The 21,382-nt window shown below is 43.9% G+C and overlaps 1 protein-coding gene across 1 annotated transcript in view; it reads right to left on the reverse strand.

Moving 5' to 3' along the window:
- The window catches only part of LOC126088359 (integrin alpha-IIb-like), a 269,521-nt gene that overhangs the window by 183,406 nt on the left and 64,733 nt on the right, over positions 1-21,382 (reverse strand). Inside the window, exons 7-8 of the mRNA XM_049906497.1 lie at positions 14,897-15,149; positions 905-1,068 (exon numbers count right to left, since the gene is read on the reverse strand). Coding sequence (XP_049762454.1) covers positions 905-1,068; positions 14,897-15,149 — 417 coding nt within the window. The remainder of the gene's footprint in view (positions 1-904; positions 1,069-14,896; positions 15,150-21,382) is intronic.

The following is a 21,382-nucleotide window of genomic DNA, read 5'->3' on the forward strand; positions in this document are numbered from 1 at the left end:
CAACCGTAGCGGTCGCGGGGTTCCAGATTGTAGCGCCTAGAACCTCTCGGCCACTGCGGCCGGCGAGATACGCTACAATGCGACCTTTAGCAAAGTCGGAAACGTGATGGTACGCATTTCTCCTCCTTACACGAGGCATCACAACAACGTTTCACCTGACAACGCCGTTCAACTGCTGCTTGTGTATGATAAATCGGTTGGAAACTTTCGTCATGGCAGCACGTTGTACGTGTCGCCACCGGCGCCAACCTTGTGTGAATGCTCTGAAAAGCTAATCACTTGCATATCACAGCATCTTCTTCCTGTCGGTTAAATCTCGTGTCTGTAGTACGTCATCTTCGTGGTGTAGCAATTTTAATGGTTAGTAGTGCTTTAATAAAAATTCCTTTCACTGCAAGATGGAATTATACTCCCCTCACACACTCCTGCACAATTAAAATGCGGCATTTCTTAAAGTACATCCTTTTGAATAAAAAATAAACAGCTCTTTTACAAGCGGCTATGTACAGGAAAAGCTAATAAATAGTCACAGGTTGTTGCTGTGTAACACCCATATGTGATGACATTGGTACCGAGTTCTTAACTCATTACATTTAACATTTACAAACTATCACGCAAGTTCCAAACCTATGTTTCTATATAGAAACCACATTCTAAATATTTCTAATAATATTAATTAGTGTTTGGTTTACGTCGTACAAGCAATATCAAATATTTTAATGATATACTCTAAAACGTTGCGCGAATAGGTTAACCACCCACAAGGTAAACACTGCTGAATCCTCAGAGATAGGGAAAACATGGCGGACGACTGATGCTGTTATATATGAGCTCTAACGGAGAGTGGAGGCAACCGTGCGACGGCGTGCAGTTGGGGGCTGCCGGGAGCGCAGGCGAGGCCTACCCGGTGAGCGCGAGTCCCGCCGGTGCGTATAGCTGCAGCGCGCCCACCCGCTGGTTGTCCTCCGGACGGAGCTCGTGACCGCGCAGGAAGGCCGTCGCGTTCCAGCTCAGCGTCGCGACGCCCGCCGCCTGGCCCTGCAGCGCCACCTTCAGCCGCACCGTCTCCTGCGGGCACCACACACCTGCTTTCACCGTACAGCCTCAGCTTACAGCTGGAAGCAGCTTATACAGAGGTCGTCCAGTACTTAAAAGTCCGACAAATTAATTTTTTTCGGATAATACACCTAACAGACAGAAAAAAGCGACGCACCACGACGGAATTATCCGAATGGGACGGAAATCGTTACATGTGATGTGCATGTACAGACAAACAAATGATGACTATTTCAGAAAAATATAGATGATATACCCAAGAGAAAGAGCTTCATAAATTGAATAAGTTAATAACGCGATAGTCCACCTCTGTCCTTTATGCAAGCTGTTATTCCTCTTGACACTGACTGATAGAGTTGTTGGATGTCCCCCTGAGGGACATCGTGCCAGATTCTGCCCAATTGGCGAGTTAGATCACCAAAACGCCGAGATGGTTGGAGCGCCATAACCGTAATGCCACCGATGTTCTCACTTGGGAAAAGATCCAACAATCTTGCTGGCCAAGATATGGTTTGGCAAGCACAAAGACAAGCACCAGAAATTCTCGCGTTTAGAGGGCAATCGTTATCTTGCTGCAATGTAAGCCCTGCATGGCTGTCGATACAGGGCAAGAAGACGGGGCGTATAATACACTACTGGACATTAAAATTGCTACACCACAAATATGACGTGCTACAGACGCGAAATTTAACCGACAGGAAGCAGATGCTGTGATAGGCAAATGAATAGTTTTCAGAGCATTCACACAAGGTTGGCGCCGGTAGCGACACCTACAACGTGCTCCCATGACGAAAGTTTCCAACCGATTTATCATACACAAACAGCAGTTGATCGCCGTTGCCTCGTGAAATGTTGTTGTGGTGCCTCGTGTAAGGAGGCGAAATGCGTACCATCACGTTTCCGACTTTGATAGAGGTCGGATTGTAGCCTATCGCGATTGCGGTTTATCGTATCGGAACATTGCTCCACGCGTCGGTCGAGATCCACTGACTGTTAGCAGAATATGGAATCGGCGAGTTCAGGAGGCTAATACGGAACGCCGTGCTGGATGCCAACGGCCTCGTATCACTAGCAGTCGAGATGACAGCCATCTTATCCGCATGGCTGTAGCGGATCGTGCAGCCACGTCTCGATCCCTGAGTCAACAGATGGGGACGTTTGCAAGACAACAACCATCTGCACGAACAGTTCGACGACGTTTGCAGCAGCATGGACTATCAGCTCGGAGATCATGGCTGCGGATACCCTTGACGCTGCATCACAGACAGCAGCGCCTGTGATGGTGTACTCAACGACGAACCTGGATGCACGAATGGCAAAAGGTCATTTAGTCGGATGAATCCGGGTTCTGTTTACAGCATCATGATGGTCGCATCCGTGTTTGGTGACATCGCGGTGAACGAACATTGGAAGTCTGTATTCGTCATCGCCATACGGCGTGTCACCCGGCGTAATGGTATGGGGTGCCATTGGTTACACGTCTAGGTCAGCTCTTGTTCGCATTGACGGCACTCTGAACAGTGGTCGTTACATTTCAGATGTGATACCACCCGTGGCTCTACCCTTCATTCGATCCCTGTGAAACCCTACATTTCAACAGGATAATGCACGACTGCATGTCGCAGGTACTGTACGGGCCTTTCTGGATATAGAAAATGTTCGACTGCTGCCCTGGCCAGCACATTCTCCTGATCTCTCACCAATTGAAAACATCTGGTCAATGGTGGCCGAGCAACTGGCTCGTCACAATACGCCAGTCACTACTCTTGATGAACTGTGGTATCGTGTTGAAGCTGCATGGGCAGCTGTACCTGTACACCTAATCCAAGCTCTGTTTGACTCAATGCCCAGGCGTATCAAGGCCGTTACTTCGGCCAGAGGTGGTTGTTCTGGGTACTGATTTCTCACGATCTGTGCACGCAAATTGCGTGAAAATTAATCACATGTCAGTTCTAGTATAATATATTTGTCCAATGAATACCTGTTTATCATCTGCATTTCTTCTTGGTGTAGCAATTTTAATGGCCAGTAGTGTATATTCGAAGTACCGCTGTACCGTAACGGTGTCGCGGATGACAACCGCTCGGATCCTGCTACGAAATATAATTGCACCTCAGACCATCAATCCTTGTTGTCGGGCCATATTGTGGTCGACAGGTTGGTGTCCCACCAATGTCCCTTGGGCCTACAGACACGTCTTCGCTGTCCGTCGGTGCTTAATTCGGAGCAGGACTCATAAATGAAGACAATTCTACCACAGTCACTGAGAGTCCAGGCCGAATGTGCGCGACTCCACTGAAAACGGATTTGTTGGTATAGATAGGTCAGTGGTGATCAGTACAAAGGGCTCCGTGAGCTCAGCACCCTTTCGGCGTATTAATGGTCCTTGTGGTCGCTGAAGCACCAGTTGTACGTCGGATCGACGATAATGATAATTCAGTGGCTTTGAATGCCTCTCCGACGATTGCTCGGTCCTCATATTCCGTTGTCTCTCTAGGTCGACCGGTTCCTTATAGACACTGTATTCGGCCATGGTTCACTCATTCTTGCCAACATGGTCGAATAGTCACATCATTCCTATTCAATAGGACATTGGAAGGCCTGTAGGAGGAAAAGGATCAATCAACTGATGCAACAGATGAAATGGGAATCCATATGGAAGAATTTCGGGACTCAGTATTAGACACAGAGGTTAACAGAAATTGGCGGGACTTGTGGTCAACTAAGGCAAAAGATATAGACAACATTCCATCGAGGTTTCTAAAATCATTGAGAAAAATAACAAGCAAACGACTATCCAAGTTGGGTTAGAGAATTTGTGAGTATGGAGATGTATTATCGGACGTTCGGAGAAATATCACCCACACAATCCAAAACATAGCAAGGCAGATAAGTTTGAGAACTAGCGCTCATTCAACTTTACAGCACATGCATCCACGTTTCTGGCAAGAATAATGTGCAGAAGAATGGGATATTGAAAATGTATTAGACGACGATCAGTTTGGCTTTAGGAAAAGTAAAGGCACCATTGAGATCTGACGTTACGCTTAGAAATGGAAGAAAGGATTAACAAGAGTCGAGATACGTTCATAGGATTCGTCGATCTAGAAAAAGTGTTCGACAATGTAAAATCGTGAGAGATTCTCGAAATGTTTAGGAAAACATGCCTAACCTATAGAAAAAGACAGGTAATACACAACATCTACAAGAACCAAGAGGGAACAATAAGAATGGAAGACCACGAACGAAGTGTTTGGATTAAAGATGTTGTAAGAGAGAGATGCAGTCTTTTGTCCGTACTGTTCACTCTGTACATCGCAGAAGTAATGACGAAAATGAAAGAAAGGTTCTGGAGTGGGATTAAAATTCAGGGTGAAAGGATGTCAAAGAAAACATTCGCTGATGACATTGCTATTTTCAGTAAAAGTGAGGAAGGATTGCAGAGCCTATTGAATGCAATGAACCGTCTAAAGAAACCACACTATAGACTGAGAGTAAACCGAAAAATGACAAAAGTCAAGAGGAGTAGCAGAAATGAGATTAGCGATCAACGTAACAGCAAATTTGGGGACTAAGAAGTAGACTAATGAAGGAAGTTTGCTACACTGGAAGAAAATTTACATATGACAGCCAGAGTAACAGCTAGAATTAAAATGGCTCTGAGCACTATGGAAAACATCTGAGGTCATCAGTCCCCAAGAACTTAGAACTACTTAATCCTAACTATCCTAAGGACATCACACACATCCATGCCCGTGGCAGGATTCTAACCTGCGACCGTAGCGGTCGCGCGGTTCCAGACTGAAGCGCCTAGAACCGCTCGGCCACAGTGGCCGGAAATATTACATAAAAAAGCTACCATAGGCAAAGAGGACATTCCTGGCTAATACGTCTATTAGTGCGAAACATCGTCATTAAGAAGAGGAAGAAATTTCTGAGAACGTACGTTTGCGGCATAGCATTGTGTGGAAGTGAATCACGGGCTGTCGGAAAGTTGGAAAGAAGCGAATCGAGGCATTTGGGATGTGGCGTTGTGGAAGGATGCTGAAAATTACGATGGAGTGCTAAAACAAGAAATGAGGAGGTATCTGCGATGTTTGGAAAACACTCACACGGCGGTAGGCGGTATGACACGACGTATTGAGTTCAGACATCAAAGAGTAACTTGCATTGTACTTGAGAGAGGTGTACAGGGAAAAACTGTTTGGGAAGACAGAGTTTGAAATATAATCATCAAATTATTAAGTACTTTGGGAGCAATGCTACTCTGAGATGAAGAGATGGCACAGGAGAAGAAGTTGTGGTGGGTCACATCAAACCAGTCAGAAAAAAATTAATCTTCAGTGAGTGGCTCGAGCTGGATATGGCATTCATAAAAAAAACTTTTGGATGCTCTTCTCCACTGAACCGAGGCCATTATCAGCGGTTGAGGCGGTTTTAAACAATGTTAGCACGATTTATCCTGAGAGTGAGTAATTTTTTGTCCGGTGTGCTTATTATTACACGTTCAGAAGTTCTTCTCATCAGTAGAAAGAGTTGTGAAGTAAATATGACTTCGGTTTCTGGTTCAGGCTAATTGTATCACCTATTACATTCTTTACACTACTGGTTAAGTAACATACTAAGGCTGAATAACAAATAGCGTAAGTCATCCTTTCTTCTTGTGTTATATTTATGAATCTGCTATTCTCGTATTGTGACATTATTGACCACAAACCTCATAAGAGAATAAATGTTCTCTGAGGATGTTGCTGATATGGACGCAACATACAGCTACGGAAAACAATTGCAGCACCAAGAAGATGCTGTGGAACATAAAAGAGAGTTGGTGACCGTTTTTCTACGTCTAAAACATAACGTATATTCAATATTCACGCCAGCAGCTTAAGAGTGGCGCTAGTAGCACCAGTACGAGGATGCAAATCAGGTTTGCGTTTGTTGCTTAAGAGATTTGACGTAGTGAATCGACGATGTTAGTCAAGAATGCCTTTAAGACGACGAAGATGCAATTATCAGCATCTCACTGAGCCCGAACGAGGGGTCGTGTAAGAGGGCTACGAGAAACTGGATTTTCCTTTCTTGATACTGCTGAAAGACATATCAGGAATGTAGTCACTGTACAAAACAGCTAGCTGCGGTAGTCACGGTAAGGTGTGGTCGCGAGAAGACGGGGCTTCAGACGGCCATGTGGCACTACCGAGAGGGAAGACCGTATGGCTGTGGAGCATCGCATTGCGTCTGCAGAACCAATTCAAGTAGCAGTGGTCACCATAGTGACACAACCAACGGTTACAAATCGGTTACTTCAAGGACAGGTACAGTCTGGAACCGCGCGAACGCTACGGTCGCAGGTTCGAATCCTGCCTCGGGCATGGATGTGTGTGATGTCCTTAGGTTGGTTAGGTTTAAGTAGTTCTAAGTTCTAGGGGACTGATGACCTCAGATGTTAAGTCCCATAGTGCTCAGAGCCATTTGAACCATTTTCAAGGACAGGTCAGAGCCACTGACCCCAAACCACCGCCATTTGTCGGCCGGTGTGGCTGTGTGGTTCTAAGCGCATCAGTTTGGAACCGCGTGTCCGCTACGGTCGCAGGTTCGAATCCTGCCTCGGGCACGGATGTGTGTGATGTCCTTAGGTTAGTTAGGTTTAAGTAGTTCTAAGTTCTAGGGGACTGATGACCTCAGAAGTTAAGTCCCATAGTGCTCAGAGCCATTTGAACCATTTGAACCATCACCATTTGCGACTTCAGTTGTGTCATTGACAGCTCATTGGAGAGGGGTCTGGAGGTCTGTTCCGTTTTTTGATGAAAGCCGGTTCTGCCTCGGTGCCATTGATGTCTATGTGTTGGTTAGGAGGCCAGATGAGCGCTGCAACCAGTCTGTGTGTGACCTGGACACACTGGATCAACACCATGAGTTATGGTCTAGGGTAAGATTTCGTATGACAGCAGGAGCACGCTTGGGGTTATCCCACGCACCCTGACTGCAAATTTGTACGTAATTCTGGTGATTCGACCTGTTGTGCTGCCATTCACAATAAACATTCCAGGGAGTGTTTATAAACAGGATAACGCTCGCTCACATACCGTTGCTGTAATCCAATATTTTCTACAGAGTGTCGAGCCTTGGCCTGCTCGATCACCAAATCTGTCTCAAATCGACCACACACGGGACGTCATCGGACGACAACTCCAGTGTCATCCACAGACAGCATTAATCGCCGCTGTGTTGACCGACGAAGTGCAACAGGTGTGGAACTCCATTCCACAGACTGACATCTCTATTGGTAGCTCTGACACACTCGTCCACCAGTTGGGGTGCTGAAAGACGTGTGCCCGCTGGGTTCGTCGCTGCCTAACAGAAGACCATAAAGAACAACGTAGACCATTTGTGCAGAGTTAGTTGCACAATACGAGGTTGATCGTGACAATTTTTTGTCGAACATCTTCGCATGCGATGAAACATGGTTTCATCACTTCGAATCGGAAACAAAACGGCAGTGCGTGGAGTCACATGACCCCTCCTCTGGAGAAAAAGTTCAAAGCCGAACCATCAGCCGGTAAAGTTAAAGCGATGGTCTCCTGGAACTCTGAACGGGTTATTCTGTTTGATTTCATCTCTCGTGGTGGGACGATTAACTCTGTAGTGTGTTGTTCTATCCTCGGGAAATTGAAGATACCACTTCAGCGTGTTCCTCACCCAAATAATGCAAACGAACATCCCTTTCTCCATATCAACGCAAGACGTCACAGAAGTCTGTGCACCTGAGAGGAGCTCACAAAACTTCATTGTTATTTCTCATCCACCCTACAGCCCGGATATCTCACCTCCCTTCTTCCATCTGTTTCGTTCGTACTCCATGGGTTCCAGTACGTGGATGATAGCAAGGCTGAAATCTAGTGGGGACAATTTGAATGATGTGTCTGTGTGGAGCAATGACAGTCCATTCCTTCACAAGAGCTGGGCATCAAGAGCTCTTATTTTTAAGATCCAAAACCAGAAATAGTAGTGACGTTGGACTCGACGTTCTGTCATCCGAAAGCTGTTACCTTGGGTTCAGCTCGGAACGCTGGACAGGCCGGTCCATTTCACAAAAGCTACTGTTCACAAACTGTTGCTTCACAGATGCTGCTTTATGACAGCGTGTATTGTTAAACTGTTACAAACTATCATCGTTTAAAAACCATTCCTCCACTGTATGCAGTACACTACGCTGTAAAATGAGTTCGTATTCTTACGCATTTAGCGTTGTCTCACGTGGAATAAGGGCACCACATCTTGGGCATGAGAAACACCCCATACTGGAACACCATCTCCTCCATACTTCAGTGCTGGTACTACACATGATGACAGGTAATGTTCTCTGGGCACTCGCCAAACCCAATCCCTTCCACTGGATTGGCACAGGGTATAGCGTTCTTCATCACTCGTTTCCGGTCATCCACTGTCGAGTGCCGTCGCTCTTCAGACCACCAGCGTCGCTGAGCACAACTACAAAAATATGTACTGACACGCTGCAGTATGTTCAAGATTTACAAAAATATGTGTCTCTCAGGAGCTGCTCGATCAGTATATCGCATTCTTATTAATTCCGTCTGCACAGTCATTTTCCCAGGTTCTGGACTGCTGGAGCATTTTGGAACTCACGAATGATCCCTTCCACTGATTTCATGTGATTTTTTACAACCCAGCCCCCTCATCCGGAATGCTTGACGGCTCTTGCCTCTTAGTGCATGATATGTGCTTGTTCTTCGTTGAGCTGTGGTTGCTCCCTCGCGTTTCCACTTCACAGTCACGCCACCAGCAGGCGACTTGGGCTGCTTTGGAAGAACTTAAATGACCCTTAGGGATTTGCCGCTAAGGAGACAACCAATGACTAGTCCACGTGAGCGATGGCGCCTTTCTCGCAATGCATCGATATCACTATTCTTATGATCTTTGAGTAACATGTTGCCATTGGAGCGCAGCGCCCTCTGGTGTGGTGGCTCCGGGCGTGGTATCCGGTTTGGTGAGCAGTTTGAGCTGAGGAACAAAGCTGTAACGAGCATTCCTTGGGCTCTCTTCACCGTGGTGTTAGCGGGCGACCAATATTGGGGTCATGAGAAGGCCGCCGAGCTGTCAGGTCAGTGTTCACTGTCATTTTGGTCTGTCTTCCTTCTGTTTGTTGGGTCAGACGCCTGTGTCTCTATAGTTTTCGAAGGGCAATGTGATTCAAACATCTGCTAGACATTTTAGACTCATTCATTGGCTGATATATTATTATAATTTGTGTGTTAACCTTATGTATCCGTGGCGCTTGTGAACATTTAGCAAGTGTAAAGCACCGTGTTCCAGTAGAAATCTTATTTCGAAGGTTGGCTATGCGCATTAGTGTATGAGTTACCCGTTCCTGCCTACCTCCCATCAATTCTTCTGATTTTTAAAGTAAATGATTGGTCATGCGATTTTCAGTTGGAGGTGCAGTGAAATGTTTAGTATTACCAGTTACCACGGCTATTTAATAGTTCATGTCAGAATGTGTGGTAATTTTGCAATTTTATTGACCTATTTATAATTTGCTTTTGTTGTTCTGGTTTCCTTGAAGCTAGTGCTAAAGGCCTCTGCTGTCTAAGAAATTATATAGTGCGTCTGTTCTATTTAAGTGGCTCAGATAAATTCTAGTCTTCTTCAGGACGCATCTGTTTTCTCCGAACTGCTACGGACTAATGTGTGTAGAAATGAGCTTTGAACGTCATGCGAGAGCTCTTGTGACTGCTTTGATGGTTTGCTAAAACAGAAAGTTTTCTGATTTTACTATTTTATTGCTGAAATTATTTTTTAAAGATATCTGTAGATGGTTTCTTACATATTTTGGTTACCTTATTAAAAAGCAGATAAGTTGTAATGGTCTTTTGTACGAGCTCAAATTAATTAATTCTATCCTAAGAGTTATTTATTTGACGCACGACTGTGTGTGCGAATTCTATCTAACACTTTGTCGTCCGCTCGTCTCGTACAAATTTATTCGCTTGGCACCGGCAGCGCTAAATCGGATTACTTGGCTTGTTGCCGGTCGCTTGTCACCTTTCCGTTGCCGAAAAGCTTTTGCCCGCATCTCGTGGTCGTGCGGTAGCGTTCTCGCTTCCCACGCCCGGGTTCCCGGGTTCGATTCCCGGCGGGGTCAGGGATTTTCTCTGCCTCGTGATGGCTGGGTGTTGTGTGCTGTCCTTAGGTTAGTTAGGTTTAAGTAGTTCTAAGTTCTAGGGGACTGATGACCATAGATGTTAAGTCCCATAGTGCTCAGAGCCATTTGAACCATTTGAACCGAAAAGCTTCAAACACATTGACTTTTGTGCGCTTCAATTTTTCCGGAAATCCTCTGTTTAACCGTATCCTTCCACAAACTCGAATTTTCTTTTCAGTTAACTTCTCTGCAAGTTCTACACTGTTATAATAATTTTCCATGTAGATGTGATGCCACATTCCATAAGAAGGTGTCAATAGTTCCATCACTGTTTTTGCTAAAAGTTGTCCACTGCCGGAATATATCTTGAATGAGGAAATGTATCCCGTACTCGAATCACTCAGCATCCAAATGAATTAACTGTCCACGCCACGGTATCATTCCTTCCTCAGTTGAGATGTTTTGACTTAGATTAAACGTTTCCTTAAACTTTTTGGAAAAAATAATCAATTACAAATTGCACTTTTAAACGTCAGTCGGCATTATCCGGTTTATTGCTGTTGTCGGAAAAATGTAAAAATGATAATATTTGTCTGAATCGGTTGCGGGACATCGTTTTGCGAAATATCGATGTGTCTATCAACGGATTCGTTAACCAGTAATCATAGATACTTGCTTTTTCTACAATTTCCATAAGGATAGCAAGCACAACCCATTTTCTAAGTTAGGGTCACATAACGTCGACAAATTTGGCATTTTTTATACAGTTTCCTTCTATTGCAATTTTGACTGTAATACTTGTTGGTTTCGTTGCTAATATATTCAAATAGATCGTTCCAAATATGTAATTCTACGATATCCACGACGCTCTGTGTGTCTTTGGGAAATGTGTGTGGACCCGGATATCCTTCAAATTTATTATTGGTTCTCAGTAAATCATAGCCTTATCTTCTTCGTATGATTCATCCGAATCAGTTGGCAACCATAGCGTTCACCGAATTCTTCTTGGACATATTTCACTACCTTCCAACGATTCTGCTACACTTTCATTGCCGCGCGGGATTAGCCGTGCGGTCTAGGGCGCTGCAGTCATGGACTGTGCGGCTGGTCCCGGCGGAGGTTCGAGTCCTCCTTCGGGCATGGGTGTGTGTTTGTCCTTAGGATAATTTAGGTTAAGTAGTGTGTAAGCTTAGGGACTGATGACCTTAGCAGTTAAGTCCCATAAGATTTCACACACATTTGAATTTTTTTTTCACTTTCATTTTTTTGATATCCAACGTCTTTTTCCCAATCGGCCAAGTCGCCCGGAACGTCACACAAGACGTCCGCGCATTCATCGTGTATCATCGTATCGTCTCTTTGGTCTGCCATGATGAAAGTGCACAAGTACTTACAAAAACAAAAAAACTTGTTGACGTGTGTAACTTATTGTGTACCTAAACAAAATACCAACAGAATGAAAAAGATACTAAAGTGCTGTCATCGGCCACTAAGCGACACTATGCACACGACACCACTGTGGTGTTGCCGGACGGCAAAGTGTTAATGTTACCTGTGCTGCAGAAAACTTTTGTACTGCATTGCTGATACGTGTTACCCAGGATCGGGCCTCACTTACGCTCCGTCAGCTTGCTTAGCCGCTTGTTTATGTCATTGGAATGCATTCACTTGACAGCTCTCGCCGCCGTTGTCTGTCTTTGAATTGTTTCCTCCAACCGCAGACACACTACTTAACGTTTCTGATCAAGTTAAGGTTATATTTGGCATAGTTCTGAATTTGCATCTGTTAGCTTGTTGCCTTCACCTTAAGCAAATTTTGATGTATGTTGGGATCCGAAAATATACCTTAATCTATTATAACTTAATTAGTTTTGTGTTATCGGACAATGTGTTAAATCTTCAATTGATGTGTTCCTGTGTTTAAAATTATTTTGCCTAGATATTGGTGTTAAATTATTTTCCATTGTTTCAAATATGGTGTGAGGTGCTTGTTAATCTATAAAATGCATGTTTGACCGTTAGCTGCTTTTGTTTTAAACCAAAATATCAACCGGTTTCATTCATGGATCATCTTCACGGATAAGGATTAAAATGCTTTAAGCCACCATATTACAATTGTCATTACTTACATAATGTGTAGAGATTGTCGTGAATATCAGTACACGACACATGACTTTTAGAAGCAATCATACTAACTGTACACAGAGCACTACTGATGAGAAGATCATGACTTCTAATCTATCAGGTTTAAATCATGTGTTATTCTCAACATTTGCTAATTAAGGTCCATCTGACCCTTTCTGTTACTGATGTTAAGATTTACGTCTGCCTTTATTACGGATTTACCCTTATTACATACTGTGACTTGTAGGCGGCCACTGTGGCCGAGCGGTTCTAGGCGCTTCAGTCCGGAACCGCACTGCTGCTACGGTCGCAGGTTCGAATCCTGCCTCGGGCATGGATGTGTGTGATGTCCTTAGGTTAGTTAGGTTTAAGTATTTCTAAGTCTAGGGGACTGATGACCTCAGATATTAGGTCACATAGTGCTCAGAGCCATTTGAATCATTTTGTGACTTGTATAGGGCATGTCTTGTCTTAAACAATATGAAGTCATCTTCGGTTAAAGTTCACCTTAAATCTTCTGTAAATTATTGAAATTGGCATTGAGTTTTAAACGAGTTCTCATTGCTTGGCCTTTTGATTAATTTAAAAAATAAAAGTTTAGTTGGCTGCTGTGTGATCGGAACTGCCTAAAATAAAATTGTGTTCTACCTGTGAATGAAGTGTGTAAAATCCCCATTGGTCCAGCCCTTCCCGGCTGAATTAAGAGACCATAATTATCTCCGTTTCACCACGTTCGAATTCAGTGAGCTCTCCTGACCTTTTATTCTGTGCTATTACTTCTCCACTGATAGCCGGCTGCTGTGGCAGAGCGGTTCTAGGCTCTTCAGTCCGAAACCGCGCTGCTGCTGCGGTCGCAGGTTCGGATCCTGCTCGGCGTTGGATGTGTGTGATGACCTTAAGTTAGTTAGGTGTAAGTGGTTCTAAGCCTAGGGGACTGATGACCTCAGATGCTAAGTCCCATAGTGCTCAGAGCCATCTCCACTGATAACAAAATACACTGAGGTAACAAAAGTCACGGGACGGCAATAAGGACATATACAAATGGCACAGTATGGCGTACAAGCGGTATAAAACGGCTTAACATTGGCGGAGCTGTCTTGTACTCAGGTGAGTCATGTCAAAACGTATCCGACTTGATTATGGCCTCACAACTGTAATTAAGACTTCGAACGCGGAATGGTAGTAGCGGCTAGACGCTCGGGATATTCCGTGTCGCAAATCGTTACGGAATTCGATATTCAGAGATCCACAGTGTCCGAAAATATCAAATTTCAGGCAATAGCTCTAACCACGGACAATGCAGTGGCCCACGGCCTTCAATTAACGACCGAGAGAAGAGCTTTTGTAAGGAGCTGCAGTGCTGACAGACAAGCAACACTACGTGAAATAACTGCAGAAATCAATGTGGGACTTACGACGAACGTATCCGTTACGACAGTTCTGCGAAATTTGGCATTAATGGGCTATGGCAGCAGACGACCAACGCGAGTGCCTTTGCTAACAGCACGACGTCGCCTGCAGCGCTTCTCCTGGTCTCGTGACCATACAGATTGGACCATAGACGGCTGGAAAACCGTGGCCTGGTAGGTGAGTCCCGATTTCAGTTGGTGGGAGCTGATGCTAGGGGTCGTGTGCGGCGTAGGCCTCACGAAGGCATGTAGCCAAGTTGTCAACAAGGCACTGCACAAGCTGGTGGTCGCTCCATAATGGTGTGGGCCGTGTTTACATGGAATGGACTGAGTCTTCTAGTCCAAATGAACCGATAATTGACTATAAATGCTTATGTTCGGATACTTCGAGATCATTTTCAGACATTCATAGACTTCATGTTCCCAAACAACTGTTTTACGTCACCAGGCTACAACTGTTCGCGACTGGTCTGAAGAACATTCAGTACAATGATCTGGCCACCCAGATTGCCCGACATGAATACCATCGAATAATTGTTGTTGTTGTTGTGGTCTTCAATCCTGAGACTGGTTTGATGCAGCTCTCCATGCACCGAATAATTATGGAACGTAACTCAGAGATCAGTTCGTGCACAATACCCTGCACCGACAACAGTTTCGCAATAATTGACGTTCATAGGGGCAGCACGGCTGAAAATTTCTGCAGGGGACTTCCAGTGACCTTTCCAGTCCATGCCACGTCGAGTTGCTGCACTGCGCCGGGAAGAAAGAGGTCCGACACGATATGACGAGGTGTCCCATGAGTTTTGTCACCTCGGTGTCTCTTCTTACAGTGGTGGGTACACCTCTTGTGACATCTAGTGGACTATTAGGCATTACATAAGGGTGTCTGGACACTCTTAATTGGATTATGTAAGTTCACAGAAAAATTCTCTTCTCGGCTTTATTTAACATTGTCCGTTACGTCAGTGCTATCTAGATACCACATTTGGCCTACTTTTCCAATATGAATAATGAAAACAAAAACTGAGTTGCTTAAAAATTGTAACTTTTGGTTTGTGAAGCGTCTGGGTAAATGAATGTGGAATCGACTTGTAAGTAACATTGGTAGTTCTATATAACGGCTTGCATGTAGGTGACGTACCCTCCAGCCGGGGCGCATCTTGAGCATGCGCAGATTGCAGCGTAGCGCGATGCTGGAGGCGTTGGGGGCGGGCAGGACTTCGCAGTCTGCGCCGCTGGTGTCGGCTAGGTGGAGGCCGCTCCACGCCGCCTCCGGGGGCTGCACGGCCGCCTCCAACAGCACGCCGGCCACATGGGCCGTGTCGTAGCCCGGTGTGTTCTCCACCGTCGCCAACAGCTCTACCGGGAGCGCCTCGCCCTGGCCCACTACGGACCTGCGGAAGGAGTGGCGTGCAGCGGTGTTACCTCACGTGCAGTATTTTACTTTGTCTTTCGTCCGTAGCAGTTTTTCAAATAAGACAGAAAACAAAATATAACAATAGATACAAATGATAATAAAATTATACTTGTAGTGAAACGCAACTAACATCACTCACTAGCACAGATTACACTGGAAAGGTAAAGCACCACCGAGAATAAACTGTAAATCCAGATGTCAAAAGTATTTCACGAAAATATTATATACAAACAAAACTTATGTGCTTATAACGATCTAGCTACAAATAGTCGACTTCTGCTCACTGATGCAATATGGGCATTTACGAGGGTCACTCCAAAAGAAATGCACACTATTTTTTTTTAAATCCATCTTTTATTCTACATGTTTGAAAGTTTTGCAGTGTGTAGATACATCCTTTAGCAACAATATTTTCATTTCTCCAGATAATTTCCATCCCTCTCAACTGCCTTACGCCATCTTGGAACCAGCGCCTGTATACCCGCACAGTAAAATGCTGGGCCAATCTGTTGGAGCACTGTTTGGCAGTGTGCACAAGGGAGTCATCATCTTCGAACCTTGTACCACGAAGAGAGTCTTCCAGTTTCCCAAAGAGATGATAGTCACATGGAGCCAGGTCAGGATTGTAAGGCGGGTGTTTCAGTGTCGTCCATAAGAGTTTCGTCATCGCTTCCATGGTTTCTTGACTGACATGTGGCCGTGCATTGTCATGCAACAGCAAAACATCCTGCGTTTGCCGATGTGGTCGAACACGACTCAGTCGAGGTTGAAGTTTCTCCAGTGTCGTCACATATGCATCAGAATTTATGGTGGTTCCACTTGCCATGAGGTCCGCAAGCAGGAGTCCTTCGGAATCGAAAAACACCGTAGCCGTAACTTTTCCAGCAGAAGGTGTGGTTTTGAATTTTTTTTTCTTGGGCGAATTTACATGATGCCGCTCCATTGATTGCCTCTCCGTCTCTGGTGAAAAATGATGGAGCCATGTTTCATCACCTGTCACAATTCTTCCAAGAAATTCATCTCCACCATTCTCGTACTGTTCCAAAAGTTCGCTGCATACCGTTTTTCTTGTTTCTTTGTGAGCCACTGTCAACATTCTGGGAACCCACCTGGCACAAACCTTTTTTAACGCAAACACTTTCAGTATTCTGCAAACACTTCCTTCCTCCATGCCAACGCGGCGTGACAATTCGTTCACTGTGATGCGTCTGTCAGCAGTCACCAATTCGTTAACTCTCTGCACATTGTCTGGAGTGTGTGCAGTACGAGGCCTGCCGCTGCGAGGACAATCCTCAATATTGCCGTGCCCGCTTGCATCACGTAACTTGCTTGCCCACCGACTAACTGTACTGCGATCGATAGCAGCATCTCCATACACATTTTTCAACCTCTTGTGGATGTTTCCCACTGTCTCGTTTTCACAGCAGAGGAATTCTATGACAGCACGTTGCTTCTGACGAACGTCAAGTGTAGCAGCCATCTTGAAGACATGCTGTGGCGGCGCCATTCACGGGAACAGGTTGAACTAAGTTTGAAAAAAAGCGGGAAGGATATACCTACACACACTAAAACTTTCACACATGTAGAATGAAAACTGTATTTTTTTCAAAAATAGTGTGCATTTCTTTTGGAGTGAGCCTCGTATTTATATATACTGACCTTTATGTTCAATGTTTATGAAAGTAAGTAGACTCACCAGATCTAACATTTACACGTTTACTCGAGAACGGCGCTATAGCCGAAGCAAACTTGTAGTAAAGAAGAACGTTTCTAATTAAACCATTTGTAGCTTACCTGGAATTATTCATTACGTAACATATTCTATGCTGCGGGACTGTCTGAAAAGAAGATTTTGACAAATACGTTAATCTTAGAAAAGGCATCTGAAAGCGTCTGTAGAAGTACGGTCTGGAAACCACTAGAAAAGAAGGGTGTGGAAAAAGAGACAACAAGTAGAGTGGAGGCGATGTACTTCAGAAGTTTGAGCTGTGTCAAAGTGGGAAATGAAAATATGGATTCCTTCTGGCAAAAATCTGGTGTGAAACAGGGAAGTGTATTGTCACATCTCCCCTTCATTGTGGTCTTGGATGAGATAATGACTAAGGTGGCAAGAAAAACTGGAGAAGAGAAGATGATCTTGGGAAACAGGGAGGTGGAATTCAGGAACAGCTGCACGCTTGGGAAGAAACTGTGAGATAGTATAGAGTGAAAATCACTGTAAAAAATGTGATATCCTGGTTACAACCAGAAAGAAAGATAGACCAACTAGCGGAATACGGATTGGAGATGAACAACTGAAGAAGGTGGGAAGTGTCAAGTACTTAGTAATTGTGATACAGGAAATTGGAAGAAATGAGAAAGAGGTCAGTGGACGTGGCACATAGGCAGAAACATTCCTGCGAAGTATTAGGAGCCTGATTTGGAACAAAGAAGTCTCACAAAAGAGCAAAGAAGTAATATATATTGAAGTTACTGCATCACAATACCAAACTAAGAACCTGAAATATGGGTAATGAACAAAAGAGATGTAGGCTGATTACAGGCATGTGAAAAAAAGTTCCTCGGAAGTAGCATAAGAGAACCAAGGAGAGATAGGATGAAGAATGTGAAAAGTAAGGTGTAAGAGGTCCATGATTAAGGAATTTGTTGTTAGCGCACTCGAGCACATGTAATTTCGATGGACTGCTCACGCGCTGCCTGCGATATGTAAGCTATAAGAGAATCTCAGACCAAAGAGCAGTGTTGACTGCAGTAGGAACTGTGTGTTAGTAGCAGTAAGTAGTAGCTTGCAGTTTGGTGTCGGGAGTTAATTACATCCTGGAATGAGCGTATGTGTGTATCCCAATCAATATGTTTTTTATGGCAGTATATTCTACATAGTTTACCAATTTCTTTCATCAGTCGTTCAGAAGGGTTCGAAGAAGCGTGATACCTGGATATATAGATCGGAGAAATGTTTCTAGCTCGTAACATACGTGTCCATATCGCAGATCGAAATTGTGATCCGTTGTTGGAAATTTCTTTCAATACATGCCCTACATGGAATAAAAAAATGTTTTACAAATGCATTCAAAATAGATTTAGCAGTAGCTTTGCGTAACGGAGGGAAGGTAACAAATTTCGAAGTGAGTTCAACAGTGACAAAGATGTAACAAAAACCTCTATTAGTTCTGGGAATTGGACCAAAAATGTCTACAGCGGCCATGTGTCTCAGTTTAAAGGGTACAATGGGATGTAACGGAGGAATATGTGAAGTCTTAATTCAGATACGACTTCACATATTCCACCGTTGTAGGTGTCGCCACCGGCGCCAACCTTGTGTGAATGCTCTGAAAACTAATCATTTGCATATCACAGCATCTTCTTCCAGTCGTTTAAATTTTGCGTCTGTAGCACGTCATCTTCGTAGTGTAGCAATTTTAATGGCCTGTATTGTACTTTCAGTATCACTTCCAAAACTTGGCTTTTCGTTGTGGACTATACACTGGAAATTGTTTGTATTCCTCGCTCATTACGGCAGGGTATTTACTTTCTTGATAGTGGATAGCCATGAAGATGGAGAACTATTGCAGTTACTCTACTAAAATTACTTTCTTTCTTATAAATCTCAGCCGGCCGTCGTGGCTGAGCGGCTTTAGGCGCTACAGTCTGGAACCGCGCGACAGCTACGGTCGCAGTTTCGAATCCTGCCTCGGGCATGGTTGTGTGTGATGTCCTTAGGTTAGTTAGGTTTAAGTAGTTCTAAGTTCTAGGGGACTGATGACCTCAGAAGTTAAGTCCCATAGTTCTCAGAGCCATTGGAACCATTTATAAATCTCAACCCTCTTTTTTTCTCTGTCTGATTCGCCACACAATGACGATGGCCCACCAGTAGTAGCCGAAAAGATTCACCGAATAATCTCATTTCTTCAAAAGTAGTTTGGAAAACTCCCTTTTATAAATGAACGCGATATTGGTCTTTGTCGGTGTTCAGCCAATAGGGCAAACCAGAAGATCCTGAAGCAGAGGGGTCGAAACGTAGAGTGTTTAAGAAGGAACTGAGGAGGAACATGACGTGGTCTAACAACCTATAAAATTTTACCTTCACTGATAACGGCTACTAAAGGTGCAGACTATCAAAACTGTTGTTCTTCGTTTGGTTCTGTCGTCAACTGTGTATTATCACGAACATTTTATGCTATGGGATGTAACCTGAACGTTGATAGCTTATAGAGAGAGACAGGTAATAAAAATCGAGCGAGAATAGATTACTTAAACTGGAAGATGGTGAAAGCTGATTTCTTGTTAAGAAACGTGAAGTGCAGTGTTGAACCTTTTATCAATGTCGTTTATCATGTATGCTGAAGATGCAACCAACAAACTTACAAAATTTAAAACAGGAATCAAAGGTAAAGAGCAACAGACAACAGTTCATGAGACATAATTCTTGTCATTGAAAATAAGGAAAGCTTTGAAGAATTGATGAATACAATGGGAAGGCTACCTAACACAGAATTTTTGCTAAGCAACAAAGAGAAGAAAATAGTAATAAATCGTTCTAGAAAATTTATAGAATTTATGAACCAGTGGCAAAATGACCCAATGGACACAGAAAATGCGAGTATTATCCTGTTTAAAAGACTGAATGAAACATGGTATACCAGCTGCCTTTTTCTACCTTCCTCAGCACGTTTAAGAATTTCGCAAAAATTATGGCATGCGAACACTTTTGCGCTCTTTTTAACATGCAGCTCACTTCTTGCTCTCACAACCTCTCCTATCTTAACTCGCTCACACGCACTTATCCATTGCTGCAAGTCGCTCATACCCACCCACTCCCACTTGCTCATTTTCACTCATTCATTCAGTCCAACTCATTGTGATTATCTCTTTGTGTCTCACTGTAGCTGTAGCTATCTCCTGTCTCACCGTCAGTGTCGTTCGTTCTGCCCTACTACTGCTGTCTCTGTCACTACCAGGTTTCCCTCTTGCCCCCTCTAACTTCTGCTGTCTCATTCATTGGTACCCACTGCTTCTGTCTCTTCTCATTCTCACTATCTCTCTCTTCCTTATTGTTACTGTCATAGACTCTGTCTCTCATTATTGCTAGCTCCCATCCACTGCCACTTCCTCTTTACTCGTCTCACATTGGCTCTGTTTCCTTCACTCTTTTCCTAGTACTCTTCTGTCACTATATACCTCTCTTTTTCTCACACTGCCATTGTCTCCTTTGATCTTTTTATACCACAACCATTGTTTACTATCTTCCAGTATTTACTACTTTTCCGTTTCTTTCCCACTGTCATTGTCTGCTCTCTCAGCATAAACAAGCGGGAATATGTTCACATGCCAGAATTTTTGGTAAAACTTTTAAATGTGCTGAGGAAGGTAGAAGAAGGCAGCTGGTACCACATTTTTCAGCAAGTCTTTTAAATAAACAGAAGCATACGCATGTTTTTTGTGCTCCGATAAGAACATCTTTCCGCTGGTTCCCTTCTTTTCCCAGCTACAGCAGGACATGTCAGTCATATGAAAAGAACTTTATGGGTAAATAAAATTTTTATAGTTTACTTACGCGAAATTGAAACAAGGTAAAACTGATAATAACACACCTCAGACCAGATTTTACGTGCACAAAAATTTTGCATATGCTTCAATACCATAACATCGGATTCCCAGAACTTCTCTGATGATAACGGAGACACTTTACAGCGTATTTCTTCGTGCTACGTCACTTTATAAATTATGTTTTCGCCTCACACTGGAATTTACGTGCGTATTTTACGTGTACAAGTAGTGTAACTTTGAACCTCTGTACCTTGAAAACGGATAAAGATATCAAGAACATTTTCGAGATCGTACAAAATTTGCTGAGCACAGCTGTCTTGAGATCGGCGGCTCGGTTATTGTGCCTAAAAACCATGTTGGTAAAACGTTTCTCGATAAGGAATAATCCGGCCGAGCCGTTCTAGGCGCTTCAGTCCAGAACCGCGCTGCTGCTACGGTCGCAGGTTCGAATCCTGCCTCGGGCATGGATGTGTTTGCTGTCCTTAGGTTAGTCAGGTTTAAGTAGTTTTAAGTTTAGGGGACTGATGACTTCAGATGTTAAGTTCCAAAGTTCCTAGAGCCATTTGAACCACTTTGATAAAGGATAAAGATTTTTGATAAAGGGAAGATGAATATTTATAGTTAAAATTTTAGGAATTTGCTGCAGTTAACTATTTAGATATC

Source organism: Schistocerca cancellata, chromosome 6 (assembly GCF_023864275.1).
Source record: "Schistocerca cancellata isolate TAMUIC-IGC-003103 chromosome 6, iqSchCanc2.1, whole genome shotgun sequence".
Lineage (NCBI taxonomy): Eukaryota > Metazoa > Arthropoda > Insecta > Orthoptera > Acrididae > Schistocerca > Schistocerca cancellata.